Raw genomic sequence first — 22,774 nt, 5'->3', positions numbered from 1 at the left:
GGTACCACACGCCGAATCAGAGAAGCAATTTTGCAAACGTTACGCAGTAAGGATCAACATAAAAGTGCACCAATATGCGTTCTTCACTTTCATCCGTTATTCCATCCTCTTTATTTTGAACTTTGAATGAAAACAAAACATTATCTAGTGATATTTCCCCTTACATTAAAACACTTCATTTTACTTATTTGTTTTTTTGATTTTTTAAGCCATCACACAACAAAGCTTCCTTTTCTCCTTGTTCATTTTACCATCGGAACAGCCTATCTGCCGCCGCACATTTGCCGCCAATTTTTGGACTGAATCTGAAACTTCCCTCACTGTTGGTTTTGCTCTCTACCTTTCCCTCTAGAGATAGATTATGATCGTTGATGCACCACAACAATACGAAAAGCATTATATACGATGCACCCGGTGGTGTACGAAGCCCTCGCGAGAGTGATGAAATGCCCAATGTTTATAACATCGGTAACAAACCAGCGTAGGGGGTTGTTGACCAATCGACAACAACGCTCGCTCGAAACAATATCGTGGACACAACACGCATCGCTACACGCTTTTTAATATGAATATATAGGTAGGAGGTCGATTTCTAGCTCCGCACACGATCGTTTTGCGTGAAGAAGATGGTGAGAAATGATGATGCCTTGGGTTCCCACCAACCGTTGGCTGCTGCTGCTGCTGCCGCTGGTGCTACTGCCTCTGTTGAAGTTGCTCGCAGATACGAAGGGACTGACTGACGACAGCGGACATTCGCCCACTCTAGTGTGTTAATATAGTGTTTATATTTTCCCGGTATTCTATTCAAACATGTATTTGATTCCCTTATACATGATATACAAGATTTGATACAGTTGATCAATATTGTAGGAAAACTTTTTTTTCTTCATCTTTTTCTATTGTTAATTCTTCTTGTTCATTTCCATACTTTCTCTCCTCCCCGGTTTGCAAAAGAGAGATTAAAAATCATCACTAGCATAATTCTCTGTTTGTTCTGATTACAACACACACACCGCTCTCTTACATTGTTCCACCAATCCATCATGCTTTCAGAAAACAGTGTAAAACACGCTTAAAGTGTAAACAGTAAACCAATTGTCCACAGTAGGTGTGTTTGGCCTAGCGCTACCGGAACCAGAGTTCAATTGTTGCCGTTCGCATCTATGGAATAAAAAGCGCACTAAGGTTTTTGTTCCTTTGTTTTCGTACACAGAATCGCCAAGTTTTGTTTGCCGAAAACCACAAATGGAATATAAGAGAAACAAGCGTAACAACACTCACCAAAATGATAATTACGTTTTCTTCCTTATTGCTGCACAATTTCATAAAAATGCTCTATTAGTGGTGTAAGCACGCCTTCACGTGTTGCATCGGGTTTATACAGCCGACCAAAAAAGAAAAACAGGTGCTTCATCAAATCAGAAGCATTCCACCAGCGTTATTATTACCATCCACCCGGGTTTGCAGTTCGTCGTGTCCCCGAGAAGTGCTGGTAATGTCAATCATGATGAAGCAATCACGGTTTGAAATAATGTCATTGCGAGCATTGGTGGTGTCACCGACCATTGCTGCCGCCACCGGCCGCTTTGTAGCGGCGCTGCTAATGATGGCCGTGGTGGTGGTGGTGGTGGTAGTAGTTGTGGTAGTAGTAATAGTTTCATTTGGAGCAATATTGTATTTAATTTTAGCTTGTTCTGTAATATTAGATGCAGTAGCCGTGTGGGCGGCGGTAGCAGTAGTAGTAGTGCTTGCAGTACTATCGGTAGTTGTAGTAGTAATAGTAGTGCTGGATGATGTTATTACTGAATACACAACAGCATCATGAACGGACGACGTCTCTTTTGCTTCTTCTTCTGCTTGCGGCGGTCACTGGCAGCATTGTTTTCGCACGGAGTCAGTCGTCGGATTGGTCGGCTTCACGTCGATGTTTTCCAAGTTCGGTCTAATCACACTGCCTTCTGGCGGATCCCGAATCTGCTTTTGCGACACAATTCGGTAGATCTCTGCAGAAAACGAACCAGTGGTAAGTAAAGCAAGCACCACCAAAGCACCTTCCTTACCTGTGAGTATGTTTTGGAATGCTGTTTCAACATTGGTCGAGTCCAATGCGGACGTTTCAATGAAGCTGAGCCCGTTGCGTTCTGCGAAACCCTTCGCCTCGTCCGTGGGCACGGCACGGAGATGCCGCAAATCACTCTTGTTGCCGACGAGCATGATGACGATATTCTGATCAGCATGGTCGCGTAGCTCCCGGAGCCACCGTTCCACATTCTCGTACGTCAGATGCTTCGCAATGTCGTACACGAGCAGCGCACCGACTGCACCACGATAGTACGCGGACGTTATCGCACGATAGCGCTCCTGCCCAGCAGTGTCCCATATCTGGGCCTTAATAGTTTTACCATCAACCTACGGAATTCATTTATTCAAAAGGTAAATATATTACCATATTCGTTTTGCTTTGGTTTACATTTTGGCAACATTCATTTACCTCTATACTTCTGGTGGCAAATTCCACGCCTATGGTTGATTTCGATTCCAGATTAAACTCATTCCTAGTAAATCTCGATAACAGGTTACTTTTTCCGACACCCGAGTCTCCGATCAGCACAACTGTAGAAAGAATCCAGTAGAGTTATCGTTTTAATGCCCTGAATGGAAACAGCTGATCGACGCTGGAAAGCATTTATTTGCGTAAAGTTTGTTTAAGAGTGCTTCTTCTTTAATCGATATTCTATTTTTTTTTTGGTTCACGAATTTTATCTGAACGTACCTTATAAATCGTTTGCTGTGAATTCAATATTTATACATGTAATTTGTGAAAGACACATATTTTGTGACATGCAACAATGAATTTATCGTGAGCGACGGGCAGCAGAGGGTTGGTTTATGTTTTAATTTTCTGCCTCATCACTGTCTTGCTCGGGGACAATTTCGATTTTGAGGAGCGTGTGAACTTTTTTTTTACATTTTGCGTCATTCCACGTAAACGCCCCTTTCAAATTCCGCTCGTTACACACTTTTCATTACTGCTGGTATGGTCTGGTCTGTTATCGAACCACACACAACCAGCAGCAGGAGGAGGGTGAATCATCATGATTCATCCACGTTTACTGAATGCCTGTGAGGCGGTAACCACACATCACAATACAATGCTGGAACCATCTCGCCCTGCGTGAGCTTTCTGCATAGAAGATACTCGAATTAACCAAATTAAACAAGCCCGTGGCCCCCTATTGACCTTGATAGAAATTAGCTCACACAGGCTGGTCAAATGTCACTTTTTGAGACATTCCCGTTCAACAAGATCCGATGATAAGGGTCGTTTAAAAGCAAGACAAAAAAACTGTTCCGACCCACATGGCCATCGGAATGCGCTTCCACGTTCCTTGTCCGTTTTCTGGGGGGGGGGGGTTTAGCTCAAGATTACCACTGTAAATCGATGCACATACAGTGCTCGCCTTTGTCTTCAGCATTCACAGGGCGCGTTTCGATTCGTAAAGCGCGATGTTCCGTTGAACATTTCACATGGACCGCGCCGTGTGTGTAAAATAAGGTCACGAAGCGCTTGTAAAGGGCGCGGAATATATACATATATGTATGTCTGCTGCTAATGTTCGATGCGAGTAAACACACACTAGAAGCTTGGCTTAATTGTTTGGGCTTAATTTGCAGAATGATTTTGTATTGTACGTACCTTTGAATAAATAATCATATTCGTCATCACGATTGCCCATCCTGCAGCTGTTGTTGGGGGGGAGGGTTTAGGGAAGTTTAGTTTGTCCTCTTCACTCTGCGTTCGATGGTTTTCTTGCAAAGCACTGCCTTTCTCACAGAGCTGCTCCCTAGTAAGCCGTGCTTTTTCTCGGCTTGCTTGCCTCGGTTATTGCTTTAATTGCTTCTTCCTGTCAACGAGGAGTACATACAGAATAAGTTGATCAACATTAGAGCATTCGGAGTTGGACCGTGTCGTGACAAAAGAGGAAAATTTAACACCGTTTTATGCCGTGTAACGAGTGCGTACGAAAAGCAACAAAAAGCTTATCCCAATCACGATATTGTTGGCCAGCCACAACGTTGACCTCGAACGGGATGGAAGAACAGGCGGAAAGAAGAAGAGAAAGAGTGGAGCAACAAAAAAGGTTAATAACAAAGCCCTGCGGACACGACGGATCGAAGAACGGAACTGCATCTCCTTGTATACATGTGCACACACCACTACACACACACACAGGCAGGCAGGCAGACAGGATCCAGTCCTGCTTTACACACATCCACCAAGAAACACTTTCTTCTGGCACGATTGTTTTTGTTCGAAGGTGTGTTTCGCAAAAGTGTCCAGAAAGTTTGGGTATTGCTCTCCTGTTTTTTGTTCAGCACGGCCAGTGCAAGTCACACGTAAGCGCACATCTACACTGTCACCAACGTCGACGCACTCTGATACAATTTTAACTCGTACAAACGGCACTTGCACAAATTGTCATACTCAGTTTAAGGGATATTTTACATTTGTTTAAGAAAAAAAAAGGCAATCTCTCCTCTTCATGCAACTCTGCACACTATCGCGCATACATATTCCAGCAACAATTACGAAAGAGGAGTTTAATCTGCTATATCTGCTTTAACATCAGCCACCACCGATTCGTCACTGGTTGGTTCCACGCAGACGAATTTTCTTCCGTTCCGTCGTTTCGCTCTCATCTATTCAGCTCCGCGGGGGCAATGAGTTTCAAGTATTTTTCGAGTCGCATCGCAAAAAAAATCGGCCGTGGCAACAACTGCATCAGCAGCGGACGTGGTCGCAGAGTTATCTGCCCGGTATTACCCAGCAGCAAACTTTCGCCTTCGTCTTTGCGACTCAGCCAACACAGTAGTCTCTGCCGAAAAGAGTAGTCGGAGTAGAGGAGTAGAAATAACTCATACGAACGATTTTATCTGGCGGCGCAAACGAACGAACGAACTCGACGGACACTGTCCCGCCATTGATAATAAGCTTATTTACTGTTTCCCCTTTGACGCCATAAAACTTCCTCCAGAACGGAGGACAAAGATCGAATCAAACCCCCTGATAATGGGGACTTCTGTTTCTCTACAACCTCCCATTTCCAGCACGGTCGCAACTGTTGGCGTAAATTTGCTTTCTGCTGCTGGAAGAACGATTGCCAATAATCCGCCTCCTCCATTTGGGGTTTTCTATAGTGCGAACCTTTGCCTTTTGTGTGCTGCGGGAGCAATTTTCACGGAACTTCATTCACGGCACTGACGGGAAGAATACGGTCATCAAAAAACAAAATGTCTGCCCCTGCCTAGGAGCAGGCCACCTAACAACGAAATGTGAAGATATGCAGTACCGATCCACACGACTGGGCAAGATTTAAAACACGCACTACGCCGTACTGTGCGTAGTTTTGCTCGCACTTGGACACGTCCACCGATACGGGTTCAACGCAATAATCTATCGCTAATTTGCCTCTGAATATTACCGATTTTTGCGTACGACGTATCGTTTTCTCCTCCCGCAAAATTTTGTAGTGTTGGGCACTCTCTCGATCCGGACTTTGTGTGTTTGGAAAATGGCAGGTCGCGTCAAGGGCTGCGTTCACCTTTTGACACTTTGACGTGTGGCAGAAGGATCACCATAGACCGTTGGGATTAAAGGAAAACTTTGTATGTTTAGCTGCTAAGCAAATATTTAAATTGGAGTCAACAATTCAAGAGAAACAATCTCTGCTCCAAATACCCCACATTCATCGTCCATTTTCATCTAAAGGAACAAACAAATATGTTTCTAGTCCGTAAACAATGGCGGCCTCAGCTTTCTGTCGTTTGGGTTGCTATGACAGTGTTTGAGAAGCAAAAGTTTGCCATCACTGTACTGTCATGAGGGGTAGGACAGCAGCGCATTCGTCCCAAGTCTAATTTTAAATTAATAACCGTTTAATAGCCCAACGGACGAAACATCTACATGAAGCACATTGAAATAGCTTTATTTTCGTGGAACATTTATTTTTCCTCGCGTTAAGACCTAAAGGAAATTACCGATTCCAATCGAACAGTACTTACGATACAAATGCACATCACGTATTTTAGTTTATCTTAATTTATAGTTATTTTCTTCTTATCATTGTAGCCGTTAGCGCACGCGTAGGAAAATCAAGATCAGCTACAATTATTCGTTTTTACATTTTTACAAAAAAAAACTCGCTTCGAAACATTATTTCATGATAACAGCAGCACGTTGTATCGGCAAATGTTTCGTAAGTGCAGCTTAAACCTAAACTCTTTTTACGACTGGTCTGCCTGCTTTTGGTGAAAATATTAACCATCGCATGCCTGTACAGCTTTTCACACCGCTTGTTTTTCAACGCAAACTACAGAAAATTGGATGAAGCTTTTCATACAAATGATTCCGCAATCTACCGGATTCTATTCAGTGCAAGAACACGATATTACAGAGCACAAATTGCACTCAAACTTCACGGAAGTTTACGAAACCCTGGAGCGCCTTTAAATCTTCCGGTTCAATTACAAGATGCTTAATGTACGGCCCGAAAGCGTTGGTGAATCTGTAAAGGCTCCTCTTCACAGCACCTTTCAACGCGATATAATTACGGTCGACTCGCTTCACATCCAAATTGATGGAACCGATTTTATCGACCACCCGTTTTAGCTCTAGCAGCGTATGCACGATGCATGACAGGTCGTTTTGCAAAACACCGTACGTGTCCTCGGCCAGCGAACGACTGGCGATGGCAACCAAGCTTTGGGTTACCTTCACGATCAGCTGCGATTGCACCGAGAGCAGATAGTAGCTTTTGGATGATTTTGATTCCACGAACAGGTAATCGTATCCCGGTATGCGCTTCAAAGCCGTGGCAAGTGACACACCTCCATCCACTGCCTTTCCCCGCGATTTGGCAAGTTGTTCCGCATTTCCGCCGACCGGAGGAGAATTTAGCGTTGGTGAGGATAGACTACGAATGCCAAAGTTTTGGTTGTACTGTTTCTTCATCAGCAGTTCTTTGTCTACCGATGCGGTTGGCCGGAGCACGCCTCCCATCAGCACCATCGGCGGTGCAGGCTTCGGTCCGATTCCATCGATCGAGTGTTCCAGCTCCTGGGTAAAATCGCCAATCAACTTCATGCACACTTCGTACACCCGTCGCCAGTTGTTGGGATGGCCTCCGGGTACGGTCAATGCGAACAGCTGCTTCCGCCGGACGTTGGACTGTGCTTCGGCGACAACGAACAGATCATCGGCTGCCAGTTGCTGTACGATCGGGATTTGCTTGTAGGCTAAAGCGTCCGCCAGCAGAGGTTCATCGTTTGCATGAAAAACGCTCGTTTCGAGGCTGAAGTGTTGTGGTTCGTTTAGAAAGATACGAAACAGCACGTGCATCAGATTAATGTTGCTTAAGATGAGGGCCGAAAATAGGCAGGTGTACACCAACAGTCGAACATCCATCACGATGTTGCAGAAGCTGTACAGCGTTGAGTCGTCCTGCAGTTTTGCTCCCCCCAGAAAGGAAGCCAACCTGTGTCTTAGCAGACAGGAGATGGTGTAGTAGAAGCTCATGTAGATAAACATGCCCACAAATGATTTTCGCAACGATTTTGTTAATGCACTGCTAAGATTGTTCCAGTACTGTGCCACCTTCGGCAGAAGAATGATGGAGAAATCCACTGCGCCCGGATTTGATTGCTCCCTGGCAAAGTAATAACTTCCGGCAAACACGCCACTCAGCAGCAGATACACGAAACGTTCATTCAGATACGTAACCTCATCCTGGTCGCTGCTCAGGAACAGTAACCGATACTCGTCACGCAGGAATCGGGTGTACAGCCAAGCAGTCAAACACCCGATCGTTCCGTTGGTAAGCAAAAGCGCCGACCGTTGTATGAGATTTCGGTACAACTTCAGAAAGTTTGTCGAATGGTACCGTGATTCTAGCAAACACGATTTAGCCAACACTACGCCATGCACAGTTACGCCCACTGCTAGGGGCACCGAAGCGATCCAGGGGTAGAACGACACTAGCAGCCGCACCGTTCCGACGATCCAGTTTATCGGGTGCAGGATGCTGAAGTTGATGAACAGCAAAAAGATTGTCACTAGCAGATACTGTTGCAGCAGGCTGTAGCATATCGACAGGATAAACCGCTCTGTGCAGATTTTACGGAACGCCAAATCCTTCGCACCGACCGGATCCATCGCCGGCGTCTGTTGCTGGCACGGATGAGTAGGAAACACAGTGTAACTAATATTGTACTTTGTGTACTAGTGCAGTCGGTAACAGCAGATCAAATTTATAATTTACCTATTATGTCTAATTGTACAGTAAATTAGAGAAAATACCAGCGAGAACTTCCACTTTTTTGAAGCCGGGAAAACAACAAAGGGCGCGCGGATTGAAAGTGTGCTTGCATCGTGGTCGGCCATTAGGACGATTGGAGTTGACAAGGTATTCAAAATCTTATTTATTTATTTATTTCATTTCTCGATAAGAAATTACACAACTGAGGGGTTTTAACGATGAAATATTATAAAATAGAGCAAATGAAAGAAGACATTCACAAAACAATCCATTTTACACTAGTAAAACTAGCAATTTTTGAATCTTTCCCATTTTCCACATGACCCACTGTACCGTCTGGCATTCGGCAGCCAAGATATATGGATAGATACGCCTTGGAAATACATACACCTTGTTCGGCAGCTGAAATCAAAGTGACAACTGACAGTTGGCAGTGTTTTTGTTCATCGTGCACGTGCTGCGTCGTTCGGGCGTTTCGGGCGGCATGCATTTGCGTAGTGAGTGTGTTATTTTGAATAGAAGAAAACCATAAACCATGAACAGCAGCCACCTATTTCAACCGAATCGAGCCCTGGGCTACGTTAGCAATCATATTCCGGCCAACGTTCGCTACATTGATCAGAGGCGCGAGAATGTCGTGATCACCTGCGTTGGACGTTCGTTTCACGTGTACGGGTGCAACAGTTTCCGGCTCATTCGCACCGGTCGAATCCATCCTGCGGATATCACCGCGATTGCAGCCGACGGATTCTTGACCTATGTTGCCTCCGGTAACCAGATTTATGGCTGGCGATCGAGCGTGGAACTGCGCAAAACCTACCGAGGACACGAGCAACCCGTACACCTGCTGTTACCGTTTGCCAAGCATCTCATTTCGATTGATGCGAGCAGCCTGCTGAAGATATGGATCGTGGCAACGCAGGAACTGTACCTGGAGATTCCATTCGCAAACGACAAGTTTGAAATATCGGCCATCGTGCATCCGGCATCGTACAAGAACAAAATTCTGCTTGGCAGCGCGCAGGGCGGACTGCAGCTGTGGAATTTGAAGTCATGCAAGTTGGTGCACAATTTTGCCAGCTTCGATAGCAAAGTGTTGCAACTAGAGCAGGCGCCCGCTATCGACGTTATTGCCGTCGGACTGCACAGCGGAAAGATTGTGCTGCTAAACATCCAGTACGAAGAGGTGGTAGTTGAGGTCCAGCAGGATTGGGGTCCGGTGACGGCCATCAGCTTTCGGACGGATGGTACTTCCATAATGGCCACCGGCAGTTCGAACGGGCAGGTGGTGTTTTGGGATCTGGAAGAAAGGACGATCGTGTCGACGCTTATGGCACACGACGATTCCGTTACGGGGCTTCACTTTTTGCCCAACGAACCACTGCTGGTTACCAGCTCGCCGGACAATTCGCTGAAGATGTGGATTTTCGATTTGACCGATGGTGGGGCACGTTTGTTGCGGTTCCGCGAGGGACATTCAGCACCGCCGACGTGCATCCGCTATCATGGTGCATCCGGCCGTAATATAGTGTCGTCCGGGGAGGATTCTTCTCTGCGTATCTTCAGCACTGTGGCCGAAACGCTGAACTGTAGCCTGGGAAAGGCTAGCTACAACCGGAAGGCTTCCAAGAAACAAAAGAGTGAGTACTTTCGTCTTCAGTTTTTGGGAAAACTCATAAAAAAAGGAATTTTTTTGTTGTAGAAAAATCGGAAGATCCGTTCCGTATGCCACCCATCGGGTACTTCACGACGGAGGTAACGCGTGACAAAGAGTGGGACAGTATCGCTGCGCTGCATCAGGGATTGGTGCAGGTGACTACATGGTCGTACGATAAGCGGCGCATGGGTGATCTTCATCTCGTTCCGGACGCGTTTCAAAACAAACAGCACCGCAAGGATTTCACCGTAATGGCCACCTGTCTGTGCTTGAGCCACTGTGGCAATTTCGTCACCATCGGCTATTCTAGCGGGCATGTCGAGCGTTTCAACATACAGAGCGGCATCCATCGTGCTAGCTACGGTTCGCCGTCCGCCCACAAGGACTACGTCCGTGGCCTATCGAGTGACAACCTGAACCAGCTGATAGTGACTGGTGCAGCGGATGGGTTGCTCAAGTTTTGGAGCTTTAAGCAGCCACAATCGACCGTTGTTAAAGCGCCGATCGATACGCTCGATTTGCACGAACCAATAACGCTGATGCGCACGCACCGTGAAAGCGCCATCATTTGTGCCGCGCTGGATGATTTCACCGTAGTGCTGGTGGACTTGGATACGCGTGTCATTGTGCGTCGCTTCGAGGGACACCGAGGAACGCTGGTGGACGCTTGTTTCTCACCCGACAGCCGATGGCTCATTACGACCGCGCAGGATTGTACCGTGAAGGTATGGGACATACCGTCGTCCTATCTGATCGATCACTTCCGCGTGTCGCACATGTGCACCTCCCTCACAATGTCCCCGACCGGGGATTTTCTGGCAACGGCACACGTTGACTATCGGGGCATAAATCTGTGGGCGAACAAGAGCCTCTTCACGAACGTTCAGCTGCGTGGACTGAAGCCAGAATCGGAGGCGCCTCTACTTGATTTACCCACTGCGAAGTGTGATGAGCAGCCGGATGGTACCGGATTCCCACTCGATAGCGCAAAGCGGATGGAACTGGATGAGCTGGAGGATGCGTTCGACGAAATCAACCTCGAGTACAACTCACCGCCCCAATTGTCGAGTGAGCTGATCACGATGTCCTCGGTGGCTACTTCTCGTTGGCAAAATTTGCTAAACTTAGACATTATCAAAAAACGGAATCGACCCCGGCAAGCTCTGAAAAAGCCAAAATCGGTCCCATTCTTCCTACCGACCGTGGCTGGGCTTGACTTTGAGTTCGATTTAAATGCTGCGACGGGTGACAAAACGACGGACAACAAACCGATCGACGAAGGATCGCGCATTATCGATCTGAAGCAGGTAGATCATTTAACTCCTTTCGGAAAGCTGTTGAATGAGGCGATCGTAACGGAACAGTTCGATAAGCCGATTGACTATCTGAAGAAGCTCGGTCCGTCGATGATTGAGTACGAAGTTCGAAATTTAACGCCGTTTAACAGTGGCAGTGGAAGCCTGCCGGTGATGGGAATGTTTCTGCGCATGATTATCCATATGTTCGAACAGCGAAAGGAGTTTGAGCTGGCGCAAAGCTACCTGAGCCTGTTCCTGAAGCTTCACGGCCGGACGATCGTGGAGAACAAGCAGCTAAGTGAGCTTTTACCGGATGTCGAGGAAGCTCAGAAAACGGGCTGGTCGGTGCTGGAGGATAAATTGCTGTACGGATTGGGTGTTGTTAGCAATTTGCGAAACTTCAGCAGTTAGACAATAAAACTTACGGCCTACCTGTAGAGGAAACAGGTAACATTGATTTATTTATATTTACTTTCGTTTGGAAGATTTTTTGCCACCGCCCTTCTTCGTGCCGCCCTTCTGTTTCTTGCCACCACCACCGTTATACTTCGATTTTCCCCTAAAATCGTCCTGCTTCATCCCTTTTCTACCGAATTTGCCTTTGCCTTTCGTGTCCTTTCCTCCGTCGTTGTTTCTACGCTTGCGGTCCTGTCTCGCATCCCGATCATCGTCCTCGTACTGCTTGCGTTTGTCCAGACGCGGCTTTTTCGGCTTCAGCGAATAGTTCGCACCTCTCGGAATGAACGGTCGCTTCCGATTTGCGCCACCGGCCGATTCGAACAGCTCCTCGTCCGGATTGTCACCGATTTCCTTACGGTAGTACTCACGATCATCCTCATCGGACAATTCGCCCACGGCTTCCTCGGCATCCTTCAGCAACAATTTGTCCTGCTCCGTAATCTCACCAGCCTTCGCTTGCTTCGCCGAAGTCTTGGCACGGTGATCTTCCTTGTCCTTGTCCTTCTTTTTCAAATTCTCCTCCTGCTTCAGCTTGCGCTGCTCCTTGAGCCGGCGCTGCTGGGCTCGCTTCTTCCGGATCGCTTCCACCTCGAGCACATCCTTTTCGATGTAATCGTGGTAGAGTACTTCGCCCGTCATCAGCTCATCCTCTATCTTCATCAGCCGCATCGTGATGCGCGGTCCAATCTCGTGCAGACGGAGCGACGATTTATTTTCGGCCAAATTGCCACACTTGAGGTTTTGTGCCAGCACAACGTGTGCATCTTCATCGTCGACTTCCGACTCGGAAAGAAGGTGTCCTCTGTAAAGGGAAGGATTATCGTTAATTGGCTGTTCTGTTGCAAGGTAAAAAGGTATGCACTTACTTTTCCACGAAATCCGCAATATCCTCGAATCGTCCCAGGTTGGGTATGTTGCGCGTAACGAGCTTCTTCACACCTCGATTCAAATTGACTGGCACTACCGTGATCGAGTAGTGCCGTAGATCGATCAATTTGCTCACCGGATTGTACGACAGCAGCACGCACCGTTTCAGCGACGAAAGCTTAATCTTGGAAAGATTGATTGGCGGAAACATGTTCTGAAACGTGCTGGCCATCAGCTTCAAATGTTTTCCCTCTCCGCTGAAGCTGTTCAGTATGACCAGCGGGGCCGCTTGAAAGCATTCCTCGTCCACGTACTGCTTGCGCGTACTGCTAATCACATCCTTTGCCAGCGTGTACTGGTGCACCTTGAATGTGAGTGTCGGGCCCTTCGGCATGCGTATTACCTTAAGCGACAGCGTTTGTGAGGACAGCGAAAACAAGCACATGTGCGACACGTGAAAGAATCCGGAAAGATGCACAAAATCTTTCACCTTGTTGATGCGTCGCTCGCGTAGATTCGATGCCGTGAACGGTTCCATCATGCGACGGAAATCGCGAGACAATCGCGAAACGGATGAACAACGCTCGCCGCGCCGGATGACGAACGTGTGGGGAGCATTCTTAAGTGCGGCCGGTTCCTCGTCAACCGGTGCTTCTACCTTCGGCCGGCTCTTTTTATACTGTGGCGTGCGGTTTTTCTTTTTCATAGTGCTGCTTTTAAACAAATTAAACAATCCGGGACGACGGCACGATGCTGCCGGCTAGACACGTGCGAAATGTTTTGGATGGGGGATTTTGACAACGCACTAGGGACGGTCGCAAGGACACGCAAAGTGACGTTTGAATGACGCATTAAAATGACGCATAAATTTTTTTTCAGAATTCTAAGCATTTGAAAAGTTCAACTTAAATTATTTTATTAAACGGTTATGGAATACGTTAAACACTGCCACAATCGCAGAATGGCCCACGTTATTTTTTCGAATTTAGTGGCTGTTTGGTTTTTAGAATTCTTTTCGGTTGTTGTCATCGCTAAAATGGTGGTTTGAATTGACTAATTTCTTTCCAAAACATGCTTCGACTCATTTGCACAAGCTTTACCTGATCTCCACGTTTAGTTATTCTATTTCAAAATTATTGCACTTTATTTGCACACGATAAATCAGTATTGTTCATCAACATTCAACTTCTTGTGTCTACCATTGCAGTCTACACAATTTCTATTGGAATAAAACGGTGGTAAGAGCAAACATATTTAAAATTTAACACTTTATATCAGAAAACTGAAGTTGTTTCACACTTTTTCTACAGTTTATGTTCTCTTTCATCACCTACACTTAAAGCTTCTTGGGAAAAAACAGCTTACGGCTGAAAAGGATGTACACTCCAACTCCTTACAACATTCTACAATTCGTTGATTGACTAGATTTTACACTAATGAAACTATTTTTTATACTATCATACTAACCGCTCCTTTTGTGTGATTCTAGGATTGCTTTTTGGTGTGTGCCTCGATCGGCGTCTAATCTCTAGATTATTTGAAGGAAATCAGGTTCTGTGACTACGTTTTGCTTGTACATCGGTATAAGCATATCCGGCGTGAGATGCTCATACAGCGCGTGCCCCGTCAACCAGAACGTCTGCATCGTTCCCTTACCCTTCACATCGACCGTTCCACGCAGTTTGATTTTAAACCCACCCAGTTTATCCAGAACCTCCTTGGTGCTTTCCGAGATATGAATTTTCATAGCTGTAGGAAAGAAAAGCAAATGTGAGTTGTGAAGCTGTTTGTGAACTGAATCTGGCACAAACATATGCTACTTACGCTCCCCGGTCGATTCCATGCGAGAAGCCGTGTTTATGGTATCTCCAAACAGACAGTACCTCGGCATGGTGGTACCGACGACCCCGGCCACACACGGACCCGTGTTGATGCCGACGCGAATCTCCAGCGTCCTGTTGTTCATATGCGGTATGGTAAATCCTGAAATGCCGCACACCAAATCCAGCGACATCATCGCTATTTCTCCCGCGTGTCGGTCTCCGTTGCGCTGCGGCAACCCAGACACGACCATGTACGCGTCACCGATCGTTTCCACCTTGTACACGTCGTACTTCAGTATGATCGAATCGAACAGACGATACAGCGTGTTCAGCATGATGACCACCTCCATCGCACTGCTGCTGGCCGAAATGTCGGTAAATCCGACGATGTCGCTGAAAAATATGGTCACAGCATCGAACGTTTCCGCCGGTACTTGGCGCTGTTGCTTCAGCTGCTTGACTACTGCCGGTGGTAGCATCTGATAGAGCAGCCGGTCCGATTTGCCCTTCTCCATGCGCAGCTCCATCGTGCGAACCATCAGTTTGGTGGAGTAGTTTTGTATCGTACTGGTAGCGACGCGTATCATCAGCACCAATATAGGGCTTATGATAAAGATCACCACAACCAGCGCGATTGAGATCGATTGATGCCTCCTAGCGCTGTCGATTTCCTCCAGTATCGTTTCCTTCACATCGGTCTGTATCTGATCCTGCACCATCTGCAGATTCTTCAGGATGGTCGTCACCGACCAGTAGTACTCCATCAGCGCGTCCTTACGATACGCGGCCGACATGTTGATCAGCACCTGGTTGCGCCAATAGTGCATCACCTGAAACTCGGCGCCCGAAATGATGTTGAGCGACGTCATAAAGTTCTGTGCCGAGGCGATGTAGTCCAGGGCGGCCGCATCGCGCCGTATGAATTGTGCGTAATCGGTCAGGCCCAGATATCCGTTGCGCATGAACTGCAGCACAAGGATCGCCGCAATGTTGATGCTTTCGATGGCTTCGATCAGATTTTTGTACACCACGAACTGACGCCAGACGGTGGAGCTGATGGACGTGCCGGTGCTTCGTACGATCTGACTAATGACGTACTGGTTGAGCGCATTATACGGCTCGAAATAGTCCAGCCCGGTAAACGTCTCGTTCTCCGGATCAATGACCCTACAAAGCAGACAGAAGGCATCACAGACAGTAACATCAAACGGGCGGTACGGGCTCTACCAAGCACCGCGAAATCATGCACAAAAAATTACCCAAGCATAACATTCCTAGCTTTGCTTGAAAATTTTTCGAAACACAATTTTAGTAACACGGTTTTGTTTGCTGCTTTTTTGTTTGTTTGCTGGCGAACTGCATCCGGAGATCGGGCTGCAAGCGCGGCGCCTACATATTCACCTCATTTCCGCAATCAGCGTTTGATTGGCGATGCCCGCCGGCAGCAGATAATTAAGATCCTCGCGAAGATGGCCGAGGGCATCGTTGGTGTTTTCGATGGAGCGGTCCACCTGCGATCGATTCTGGCCCGTCAGCATGTAAAACACGAGACTCATGCGCTCGTGCTGGATAACGTTCAGCAGGCGCGTTATGTTAATCGTTAGTCCCATCTGAAATTTGGTTACGAAACGAAAGTTTTCGAGCACCGAGGTTAAGTGGTGGCATGGCGTAACAAGGGTTTTGGCAGATTAAACACACACACACACACATACTTCCTCGTTGGACAGAACGGTTTCGCTGTAGGATTTCACGTGTTGCTGAAGCAGTATCATGTTTTGCATTACGACCGATGCTATCGGTATGAGCAGCACAATCAGCATGTGTGTCATGAACAGCTTCCGTGCGTTCCTGCCGGTGGAGCGGTGCATGATGGGAAAAACGGTACAAAGTATGAGTTATTTTTCACATTTCTGTTTCGACTGTTAAGGCCATTTTTGGTCCAAATTTGTATGTAGGAATGATATGGATGGAAGAGGCTTTCTGTTAAAACAAAAACACAAAGGGAGGCATTTTTTTAAAGTGGGTTGATAGGAGCTTTCACTGTTAATCTATTTGAATGTTAATCTGTAAATCTATTTCCTAATGCATTTATTTCAAGTGAGGTATGCGTTAAAAGTAGACTGATGTTCTAAGACAATTGAAAAATTGTACTGCAGATACAGACCTGTATCTATACATACAGCACCATACAAACACTCTGGCGACGAGACGCCAAGGTAGAATGGGAGAGCTGAAAGATCGTATCACCCTCACAAACTAGTCGTTGTAACTGAACTGGAAGTGATGTTGAGGATGTTGAGATAGATTGTGGTAAGAAGATCTGGAGTGTTAAAGAAAAGAGCGCTGATGCAGAACAATTGGGTAAAGGATCAGCAAGGATTTCTGCTCTTTTGCTCTTATGGAGTGGAGTTCTTCCTCTCTTTTTCTTCTTCTCTAAAGATTTATATTCCAAAATTGGGCAGGCCAATTGGCACAATATATATTTTAACGCCATCGGATGTTTGAAATCACCCGACATGCCTTTTCAAACGGACGGGTTGGGACTTCACTAGCCTTGGCGACGATTATTTGACGATGATAATTGTCATAGATATAGGGCCCCAAAGGAGCACTCAAGCCCTGGCTTTTAAGACGTGGGACTGATGGATAACTTTCAACGAGGCCTTTCATACGAGGATCTTTACTTTTTTTTCCTTAGTACTACAACCTCAAAAGGGTTCTGCCTGTCAATATTGGCTTTCTGTGACTTGATTTTTCCCGTAGCAACATAGTCAGCACTGCGTTCGGGGAAGCGAACTGGATGGGATTTGAAACCACGGTCTTGCCGAGTGAAGACAGGAACCGCTATCTAGGAGGCCCTTTACCGAGGTCCCTGGTTTGAGGCTACTAGAACTCTATACAGTTTACCTTTTATAAGAGGTCTACTCACACTATTATGGCTAAAGGGACCCAAGGCAGCTTCTCAATCTGCTCACCACTTTGTTCGCCAATTATTTTATTGTAATGTATTACATTACAATTGTGTATCTCCTGGGCTCAACAATATGTGCTTCGACTAATTTAAAACTTTTCACGGATTCTACCCTGAGTAAAAGGTTAGACTCAGTAGCGAATCTTATGGTGAGATTAGTCGGTCGCCTAATTCCCCGTCGGCCATCTCGTAAAAGAGATTTCGAATTAGGGACCTCCTATAGCGGTCTCGTATTAAACATCACGCCAACAGAAACCTCTGCTGCTAGTCCCAATTCCCATTCAAACAACACATACAAGCACAAACAAAATAAAAGATGAGATTAGATAACCAGCAAAGAGATATGGAAGAGAAGTACCATAATTACAGATAGGTGGGAGGGTCTTCGGTGGTCCGAAAACGCGATCGGGAAAAATGACCACTTACTATTTTAATATACAAATAGCGAGATATTTGTGGGAGCACCAATCAGGTAAAAGGAATTCAGGATAATTTAAAATGAGGTGTAAACTACAGGAATAAAGGCAGAGAAACAGCTTTCAAGCAAATCAGCACAATATAAGAATCAGTTTCGTAGATTCTACAAGATTAGAGTTACTCTTTCTCGGACGGCCCTTTAGTAAAGTGTTTACAATTTTTCAACACATTCTGATGATCAATCGCTATTTGGTCTAGGCGACGTAATGTTTGGATAAAACCCCTCGGATTGAATATTGCACAAAGACTATCTTTTGACCGTATCGATGATCAGTTGAGAGTCGCTTCAATCGATGACTTGCTACCTCGTGGGAAAGATAATTTTAACCAGTACCGACACCTGATCATTCCGAGTGATTGATCGCCTAGACAAATTCGTGAAAAAATGAACAGCTTGTTTTGTGTATTGTTTATTTAAAAAAATGTAGAAAAACCTGTTCAAAGTAACTTCAGCTTGAACAATCCAATTACGAATGGGGAAGATGAACACAGCTAATTCCTGGGAGATGATAATTAGTCGGGATCGTGAAGTGGATGTCGAGATATTGAAGTCGAAAAATCAACATAGTTACTAAATAATCCTTCGCATTTTTTATGGAGCGTCAATAGCGCATTTCACGTAAGGATGGAACGTCAATATCGTTGGACACTATCAGAGTCCTAACTAAACTTGTTCTCGATACTTATAATTCTTTGTAAGGTGGGATTCGGCACATAAGGCCTAGAACTTTTCGCGTTCTAGCCATCATAAACCTCCGGTAGCTCTTGACATTGCTCTGTTAATGGGGTAGGATCTGAGACTCCTTTCGGGGTTACACAGGCTCGCCTACCCAACTCCTATTCCGTCACGTCCTCGTCCTATAGAGTGGTTACTTTCCACACCACATATCCAAGCATGGATACACGGGCCTATCCCTACCCCTTGGGCGGATGGTGGAGCAAGGCTAAACAGGAGGGGGGTGGGCAGACCAGGCAACTGGACTGCCTGTACGTCGAGGGGGGGGGATCCAGACGCTAAACCGAAGTGCCACGAGGCCCTCCAGAGGTACTTGGCGACTTGAGCGCAGGGCTAGTCACCCTGCCTCAAGTAACCTATCGACTACAGAAAGAAGAGACAATTATGCGATACCCGTACAGATAGGTGACCGCACCTTCGAAGCCGTCCGAAACTTCACCTAAATGGGGTCAAAAGTCAGCACCGACAACAACATTGATGTGGAGTTACGCGCAAGGGTGCTGGATGCCAACCGGTCATACTACAGCCTGAGGAAACTTTTCCACTCTAAACACCTGTCGCGACGGACGAAGCTGGGACTGTACAGAACATTTATAGTACCCGTACTCACATATGCCTCTGAGACATGGACTCTGTCCAAAACTGACGAAGCCCTCTTAGCCGCGTTCAAGAGGAAGATGCTCAGAAGGATTTTTGGCCCCGTTGTGTGGAAGGACAATGGAGGAGCCGCTACAATGACGAGCTCTACGAGCTGTACGATGATCTCACCACCGCGCAGCGCATTAGACTCGCCAGGCTCCGGTGGGCTGGTCACGTCATGACAATGACACCGGACGACCCAGCCCGTAAAGTCCTTTTAGGCCGTCCACACGGACAGATGGAGTGATGGCGTTGATGCGTCCGCCAGAACGGCCGGGATAACGGATTGGCTCTTGAAATGATAATGACTCATTCAGCCAAATACTCAGGTCTTTTAAAAGCGCAATACTTTGTATGGGAGAGCTGAAATACGTGTGGTTAGTATTTTGCTTAACAGTGACCATCAACTCAATGTCCTTCGCCGTTTGGGCAGTTACCTTGACTCTAGGATCACAATGTATAAACCCACCAGGAAATAAAGTCTTGGTTTTGTCTTAAATTTTGGCTGCATTAAGACCGTCCTACAGCACTATTGAATAGCCAGAATTAGTCCCTGATTAGGAGCTTTATTCTTTGGATAATGCTGTACACCTGGAATCAGTTTTATTTGCTCGTTAGGATAGCTCAAGCTTATTCGCCTCATAGGGTTAAAACTCACAATGAAACCAAATCTTACATTGCATGTCGTAGAATGTTTTGGTCATAGCTACTCCAAATTAATCGATGACGCTTTCATATTTGGCCGGCACGCAACACACATGTTTCAAAAGGGTATCAATAATTTAGATCGATCGCTAAACATCAAGACCGTCAAATAAAAAATCATTAAAATCAGTCTATTTTTAATGCATACGTTAGCTTCACGCTAGTCACAATTTTTTTAAAACTAATTTTACGTAATTCACTAATTTGTATGACAAAAAAAAATCAAAACATGATCTATACACAGGGAGCTCCTATCCACGAAAATAACCTCACTTATCCCGGACGTAACAAAATCGATTCGTAACCGTGCCATGTGATTCGTTCACAAATTTTCCACGCTGTGCCGTGCTCGATGCAAATGCCAATTCGAACTCATAATTAGATATGGAGCTACGGGCCGGGTACGTGAAATATGCAAACCCAGTTGAAATAATAAAAAACGCGGGAAAATCGCACCGAACATCATCAAACAACACACAGACCCGCGCGGCTACTGTCGGCGGTCACGCATTAACCGAAATTTTACGCGTGGCAGCACGTTTGCCAATTTTAATATGCTGGCTTGCTCACCTTGAACTGGGATTGAATTTGAAGCACCCGTACATCGTCACCTCCCGCTCGAGCGCCACATCCGAGCAGGACGTCGACTGTCTCGAGGTGGACGTGGCGACCGAGGGTGAAGATTTCAGCGACAAGTCCCGCACTCGGGACAGCTCGCCGGGACCTCCGCCACCGCCACCGGCCACAAGACGGTCCAGCTCGAAGGGACATCGAGACCCTCTCGTTTTAGGTGCTGCACTGCCCCCGCCTGGGTAGAGCGGGCCAACGGTCAGCGGTTTCTCGGTGAGGACGGGATCGTCCGGTGGTGGATGCACGGTCACCTGTGTTCGCTCCAGCTTCGTACGGCGACGGTATGCGAATGGTGTCGCTATATGATGATTGTAATCCTTCAATCGCTCGATGATGATTCTGGACCAATCGATTTTGCACTCCAACAGTGTGGCACGGTGTGACGTGCATTCAAAATCTCGCCTAGCCTAACCGGCGACCGGGTTTCCGTGGGGTGGGAAATGGCACAACCAGCCGGAGCGTTCTTTGGCGCTCGTTTGCTTTACCTTCGCTGGAACAATATTAGATTTCCTGTGTTGCGTGTGTGTGTTTGTATTTGAGTGCTGTGTTGTTTTTTTTTGTAGTATCTCCTTGGCTTCTCAAAACAATGGACAAGCAGTGTTTGCTCTCTGTTTGATTGTTAGCATCGATAATTTATTGCGAACAGCGATGCTCGATGCACGTGGGCAAACGAAATCCACACACCGGAACCGGAGAAGAATAATAGAGACAAATAGAGAGCCGCTGAGCACTGGCGCGCACACACACACAAACACAAGCGAACACATGTATAAAAGATCAGTCACAAACAAACTGCCTGGCATGTCCTTGCCAGCCGCTTCCCATTTCCCACTCACACAAATGCACTGAGAGAAACGATTCAGCTCCCCACACACACACACGGACACACACACAGCGTGCGAGATTAACCGGCGGAAAATAATCAATTCCGAGTGCCGGTCGGCACGGGATGCTGCTGCCGAATCCGAAGCGGCCTGCACTATACGACGTACGAATGGAAACTACATCACTGCAGGACACGACATCGTACTTTTATACACACTCGTGCCATCAGGAGCTTTGCTCTCGCCGTCGTCGTCATCGTCGTCATCGTCGTGGTCGTCCTCGTCGCCGTCATCGATGGAACCGATACGGGCCGAGAGTTGATGCCGGCGTGCCGCGGCTTGATACCCGATGTCACTAATTAGGCTGCCAAAGCCGGAAAGCCCCGTGCCGGCACGACAGGATGCACTGCCGATGCCGATCGCAGTCGGTAGCAGTGTAGATAATGTTATCATTTGAGCTCGTGCAGAGCACCCAGCTCCCAGCCGCGGGATCCCACAGCATCAGGCAGGATAGCAAGGTGGCCGGAAAAATGGAATCATCGCCAAGAGCATGACGATTTTTCCCGCCCTGCGAAGCAAAATTGTAAAGCACCGTACCGAATATCGGATTACCGGGCGACCTGCCGGGAAAGCGCTGGGGCCCAGGTTTAGCAAACTGGTGGGGGGGGGGGGGGGGAAGAGGCTCGGGTTGTCTTTTTGATTGTACATGAGCAATTCATCCTCGCAAAGCCAGAGCGGGGCGAGAAATTGGCTAAATTAGCAAACACGTAACCGAATACAGTCGTATAATTGGTCCTTTACGCGCAATTAACGGTCAGCGGCAGCCAGCGAACTGAAGCTCTGTCGGTATGCGAGCGCGACGCAGCAGCCCGGATGGATAGACTAAACCGCAAACGCAACCACACGGTGAACTGCGAAACGGAAGGGATGAAACGTTCGCCATTACCGGTGAAATCAAATCCCGGCTAAACCCGACCAGGAACGTGCCCAGGAACAACGAACGCCCAGGTGGGGTACTGGAAGAAATCGCCAAATATAAACTCGAAACCGTAAACCATAATATTGTCATTTGGTTAATGAAGTGTTTTGTTGTGAAAAGATAATAATATTAACATACGCGGTACCTGTCCTGCCAGCAATACCCATATCCACCGCTGGGAAATAATTGTTCCCGGACGCCACTCGCCACTCACTTGGCTGCTGCTGTCATCAGCCGCCGAGAAGCAAGCGTCTCGACGGACCCGCACCCGAGCAGTCCTCGCTGCCCATTAATGGACGATTAGTTGTGTCCCAGCCAATCGGGTTTTATCAGATCGACCGACACAGTGTTGCATTATTGTTGGCGAGGTCAGTGCTCCGACGAGGGACTCGGA

General features: G+C 46.9%; 5 protein-coding genes across 13 annotated transcripts; 1 reads left to right on the top strand and 4 right to left on the bottom strand.

The window, feature by feature from the left end:
• Positions 1–82: 82 nt before the first annotated feature.
• On the bottom strand, positions 83–5,617 carry LOC118507481 (ras-related protein Rab-11A). 7 transcript variants are annotated; one of them, XM_036045989.1, is made up of 5 exons: positions 5,484–5,617; positions 3,698–3,905; positions 2,492–2,613; positions 2,061–2,409; positions 83–2,003 (listed from the first exon to the last, which is right to left on the bottom strand). In XM_036045989.1, the coding sequence occupies exons 2-5, from the start codon at positions 3,735–3,737 to the stop codon at positions 1,867–1,869; spliced, it is 648 nt and encodes a 215-aa protein (XP_035901882.1). In that variant the 5' UTR covers positions 3,738–3,905; positions 5,484–5,617; the 3' UTR covers positions 83–1,866. The 7 variants fall into 7 exon arrangements, with proteins under 7 accessions (XP_035901882.1, XP_035901883.1, XP_035901885.1 ...); XM_036045990.1 differs by having other exon boundaries at positions 5,207–5,559; XM_036045992.1 differs by having other exon boundaries at positions 5,352–5,559.
• A 364-nt stretch (positions 5,618–5,981) lies between these two features.
• Positions 5,982–8,456, bottom strand: LOC118507474 (nucleoporin Ndc1). Of its 3 annotated transcripts, XM_036045981.1 has the most exons (3): positions 8,319–8,456; positions 6,932–8,227; positions 5,982–6,901 (listed from the first exon to the last, which is right to left on the bottom strand). In XM_036045981.1, exons 2-3 carry the CDS (start codon positions 8,210–8,212, stop codon positions 6,470–6,472), a joined length of 1,713 nt encoding a protein of 570 aa, XP_035901874.1. In that variant the 5' UTR covers positions 8,213–8,227; positions 8,319–8,456; the 3' UTR covers positions 5,982–6,469. The 3 variants fall into 3 exon arrangements, with proteins under 3 accessions (XP_035901874.1, XP_035901872.1, XP_035901873.1); XM_036045979.1 differs by having other exon boundaries at positions 5,982–8,227; XM_036045980.1 differs by having other exon boundaries at positions 5,982–8,221.
• A 283-nt stretch (positions 8,457–8,739) lies between these two features.
• Positions 8,740–11,727, top strand: LOC118507470 (WD repeat-containing protein 36). The gene is made up of 2 exons (XM_036045972.1): positions 8,740–9,955; positions 10,018–11,727. The coding sequence occupies exons 1-2, from the start codon at positions 8,851–8,853 to the stop codon at positions 11,679–11,681; spliced, it is 2,769 nt and encodes a 922-aa protein (XP_035901865.1). The 5' UTR covers positions 8,740–8,850; the 3' UTR covers positions 11,682–11,727.
• Positions 11,692–13,395, bottom strand: LOC118507476 (protein Peter pan). Its single transcript, XM_036045984.1, has 2 exons — positions 12,596–13,395; positions 11,692–12,531 (listed from the first exon to the last, which is right to left on the bottom strand). Exons 1-2 carry the CDS (start codon positions 13,300–13,302, stop codon positions 11,739–11,741), a joined length of 1,500 nt encoding a protein of 499 aa, XP_035901877.1. The 5' UTR covers positions 13,303–13,395; the 3' UTR covers positions 11,692–11,738.
• Positions 13,396–13,709: 314 nt separating this feature from the next.
• LOC118502368 lies at positions 13,710–21,854 on the bottom strand. The gene is made up of 7 exons (XM_036034587.1): positions 21,618–21,854; positions 20,518–20,984; positions 16,132–16,267; positions 15,821–16,029; positions 15,679–15,702; positions 14,421–15,586; positions 13,710–14,345 (listed from the first exon to the last, which is right to left on the bottom strand). Exons 1-7 carry the CDS (start codon positions 21,852–21,854, stop codon positions 14,125–14,127), a joined length of 2,460 nt encoding a protein of 819 aa, XP_035890480.1. The 3' UTR covers positions 13,710–14,124.
• Positions 21,855–22,774: the final 920 nt, after the last annotated feature.

The sequence above is a fragment of the Anopheles stephensi genome, chromosome 2, assembly GCF_013141755.1.
Source record: "Anopheles stephensi strain Indian chromosome 2, UCI_ANSTEP_V1.0, whole genome shotgun sequence".
NCBI classification, from domain to species: domain Eukaryota; kingdom Metazoa; phylum Arthropoda; class Insecta; order Diptera; family Culicidae; genus Anopheles; species Anopheles stephensi.
This window is presented reverse-complemented; position numbering and strand designations above follow the sequence as displayed.

Bases quoted from the DNA above. Each gene is read 5' to 3' on its own strand.
- LOC118507481 (XM_036045989.1), bottom strand. From the start codon at position 3,737: ATGGGCAATCGTGATGACGAATATGATTATTTATTCAAAG. The intron at 2,614-3,697 runs GTACGTACAATA...TTCTTTCTACAG, and splicing joins ATATGATTATTTATTCAAAG to TTGTGCTGATCGGAGACTCG. The intron at 2,004-2,060 runs GTAAGGAAGGTG...CGTTTTCTGCAG, and splicing joins ATTCCAAAACATACTCACAG to AGATCTACCGAATTGTGTCG.
- LOC118507474 (XM_036045979.1), bottom strand. From the start codon at position 8,212: ATGGATCCGGTCGGTGCGAAGGATTTGGCGTTCCGTAAAATCTGCACA.
- LOC118507470 (XM_036045972.1), top strand. From the start codon at position 8,851: ATGAACAGCAGCCACCTATTTCAACCGAATCGAGCCCTGGGCTACGTT. The intron at 9,956-10,017 runs GTGAGTACTTTC...TTTTTGTTGTAG, and splicing joins GGCTTCCAAGAAACAAAAGA to AAAAATCGGAAGATCCGTTC.
- LOC118507476 (XM_036045984.1), bottom strand. From the start codon at position 13,302: ATGAAAAAGAAAAACCGCACGCCACAGTATAAAAAGAGCCGGCCGAAG. The intron at 12,532-12,595 runs GTAAGTGCATAC...TTCCCTTTACAG, and splicing joins ATTGCGGATTTCGTGGAAAA to AGGACACCTTCTTTCCGAGT.
- LOC118502368 (XM_036034587.1), bottom strand. From the start codon at position 21,854: ATGATAACATTATCTACACTGCTACCGACTGCGATCGGCATCGGCAGT. The intron at 20,985-21,617 runs GTGTATAAAAGT...GTCGCCGGTTAG, and splicing joins AAGCTCCTGATGGCACGAGT to GCTAGGCGAGATTTTGAATG. The intron at 15,703-15,820 runs GTGAATATGTAG...AAAATTTTCAAG, and splicing joins ACGCTGATTGCGGAAATGAG to CAAAGCTAGGAATGTTATGC.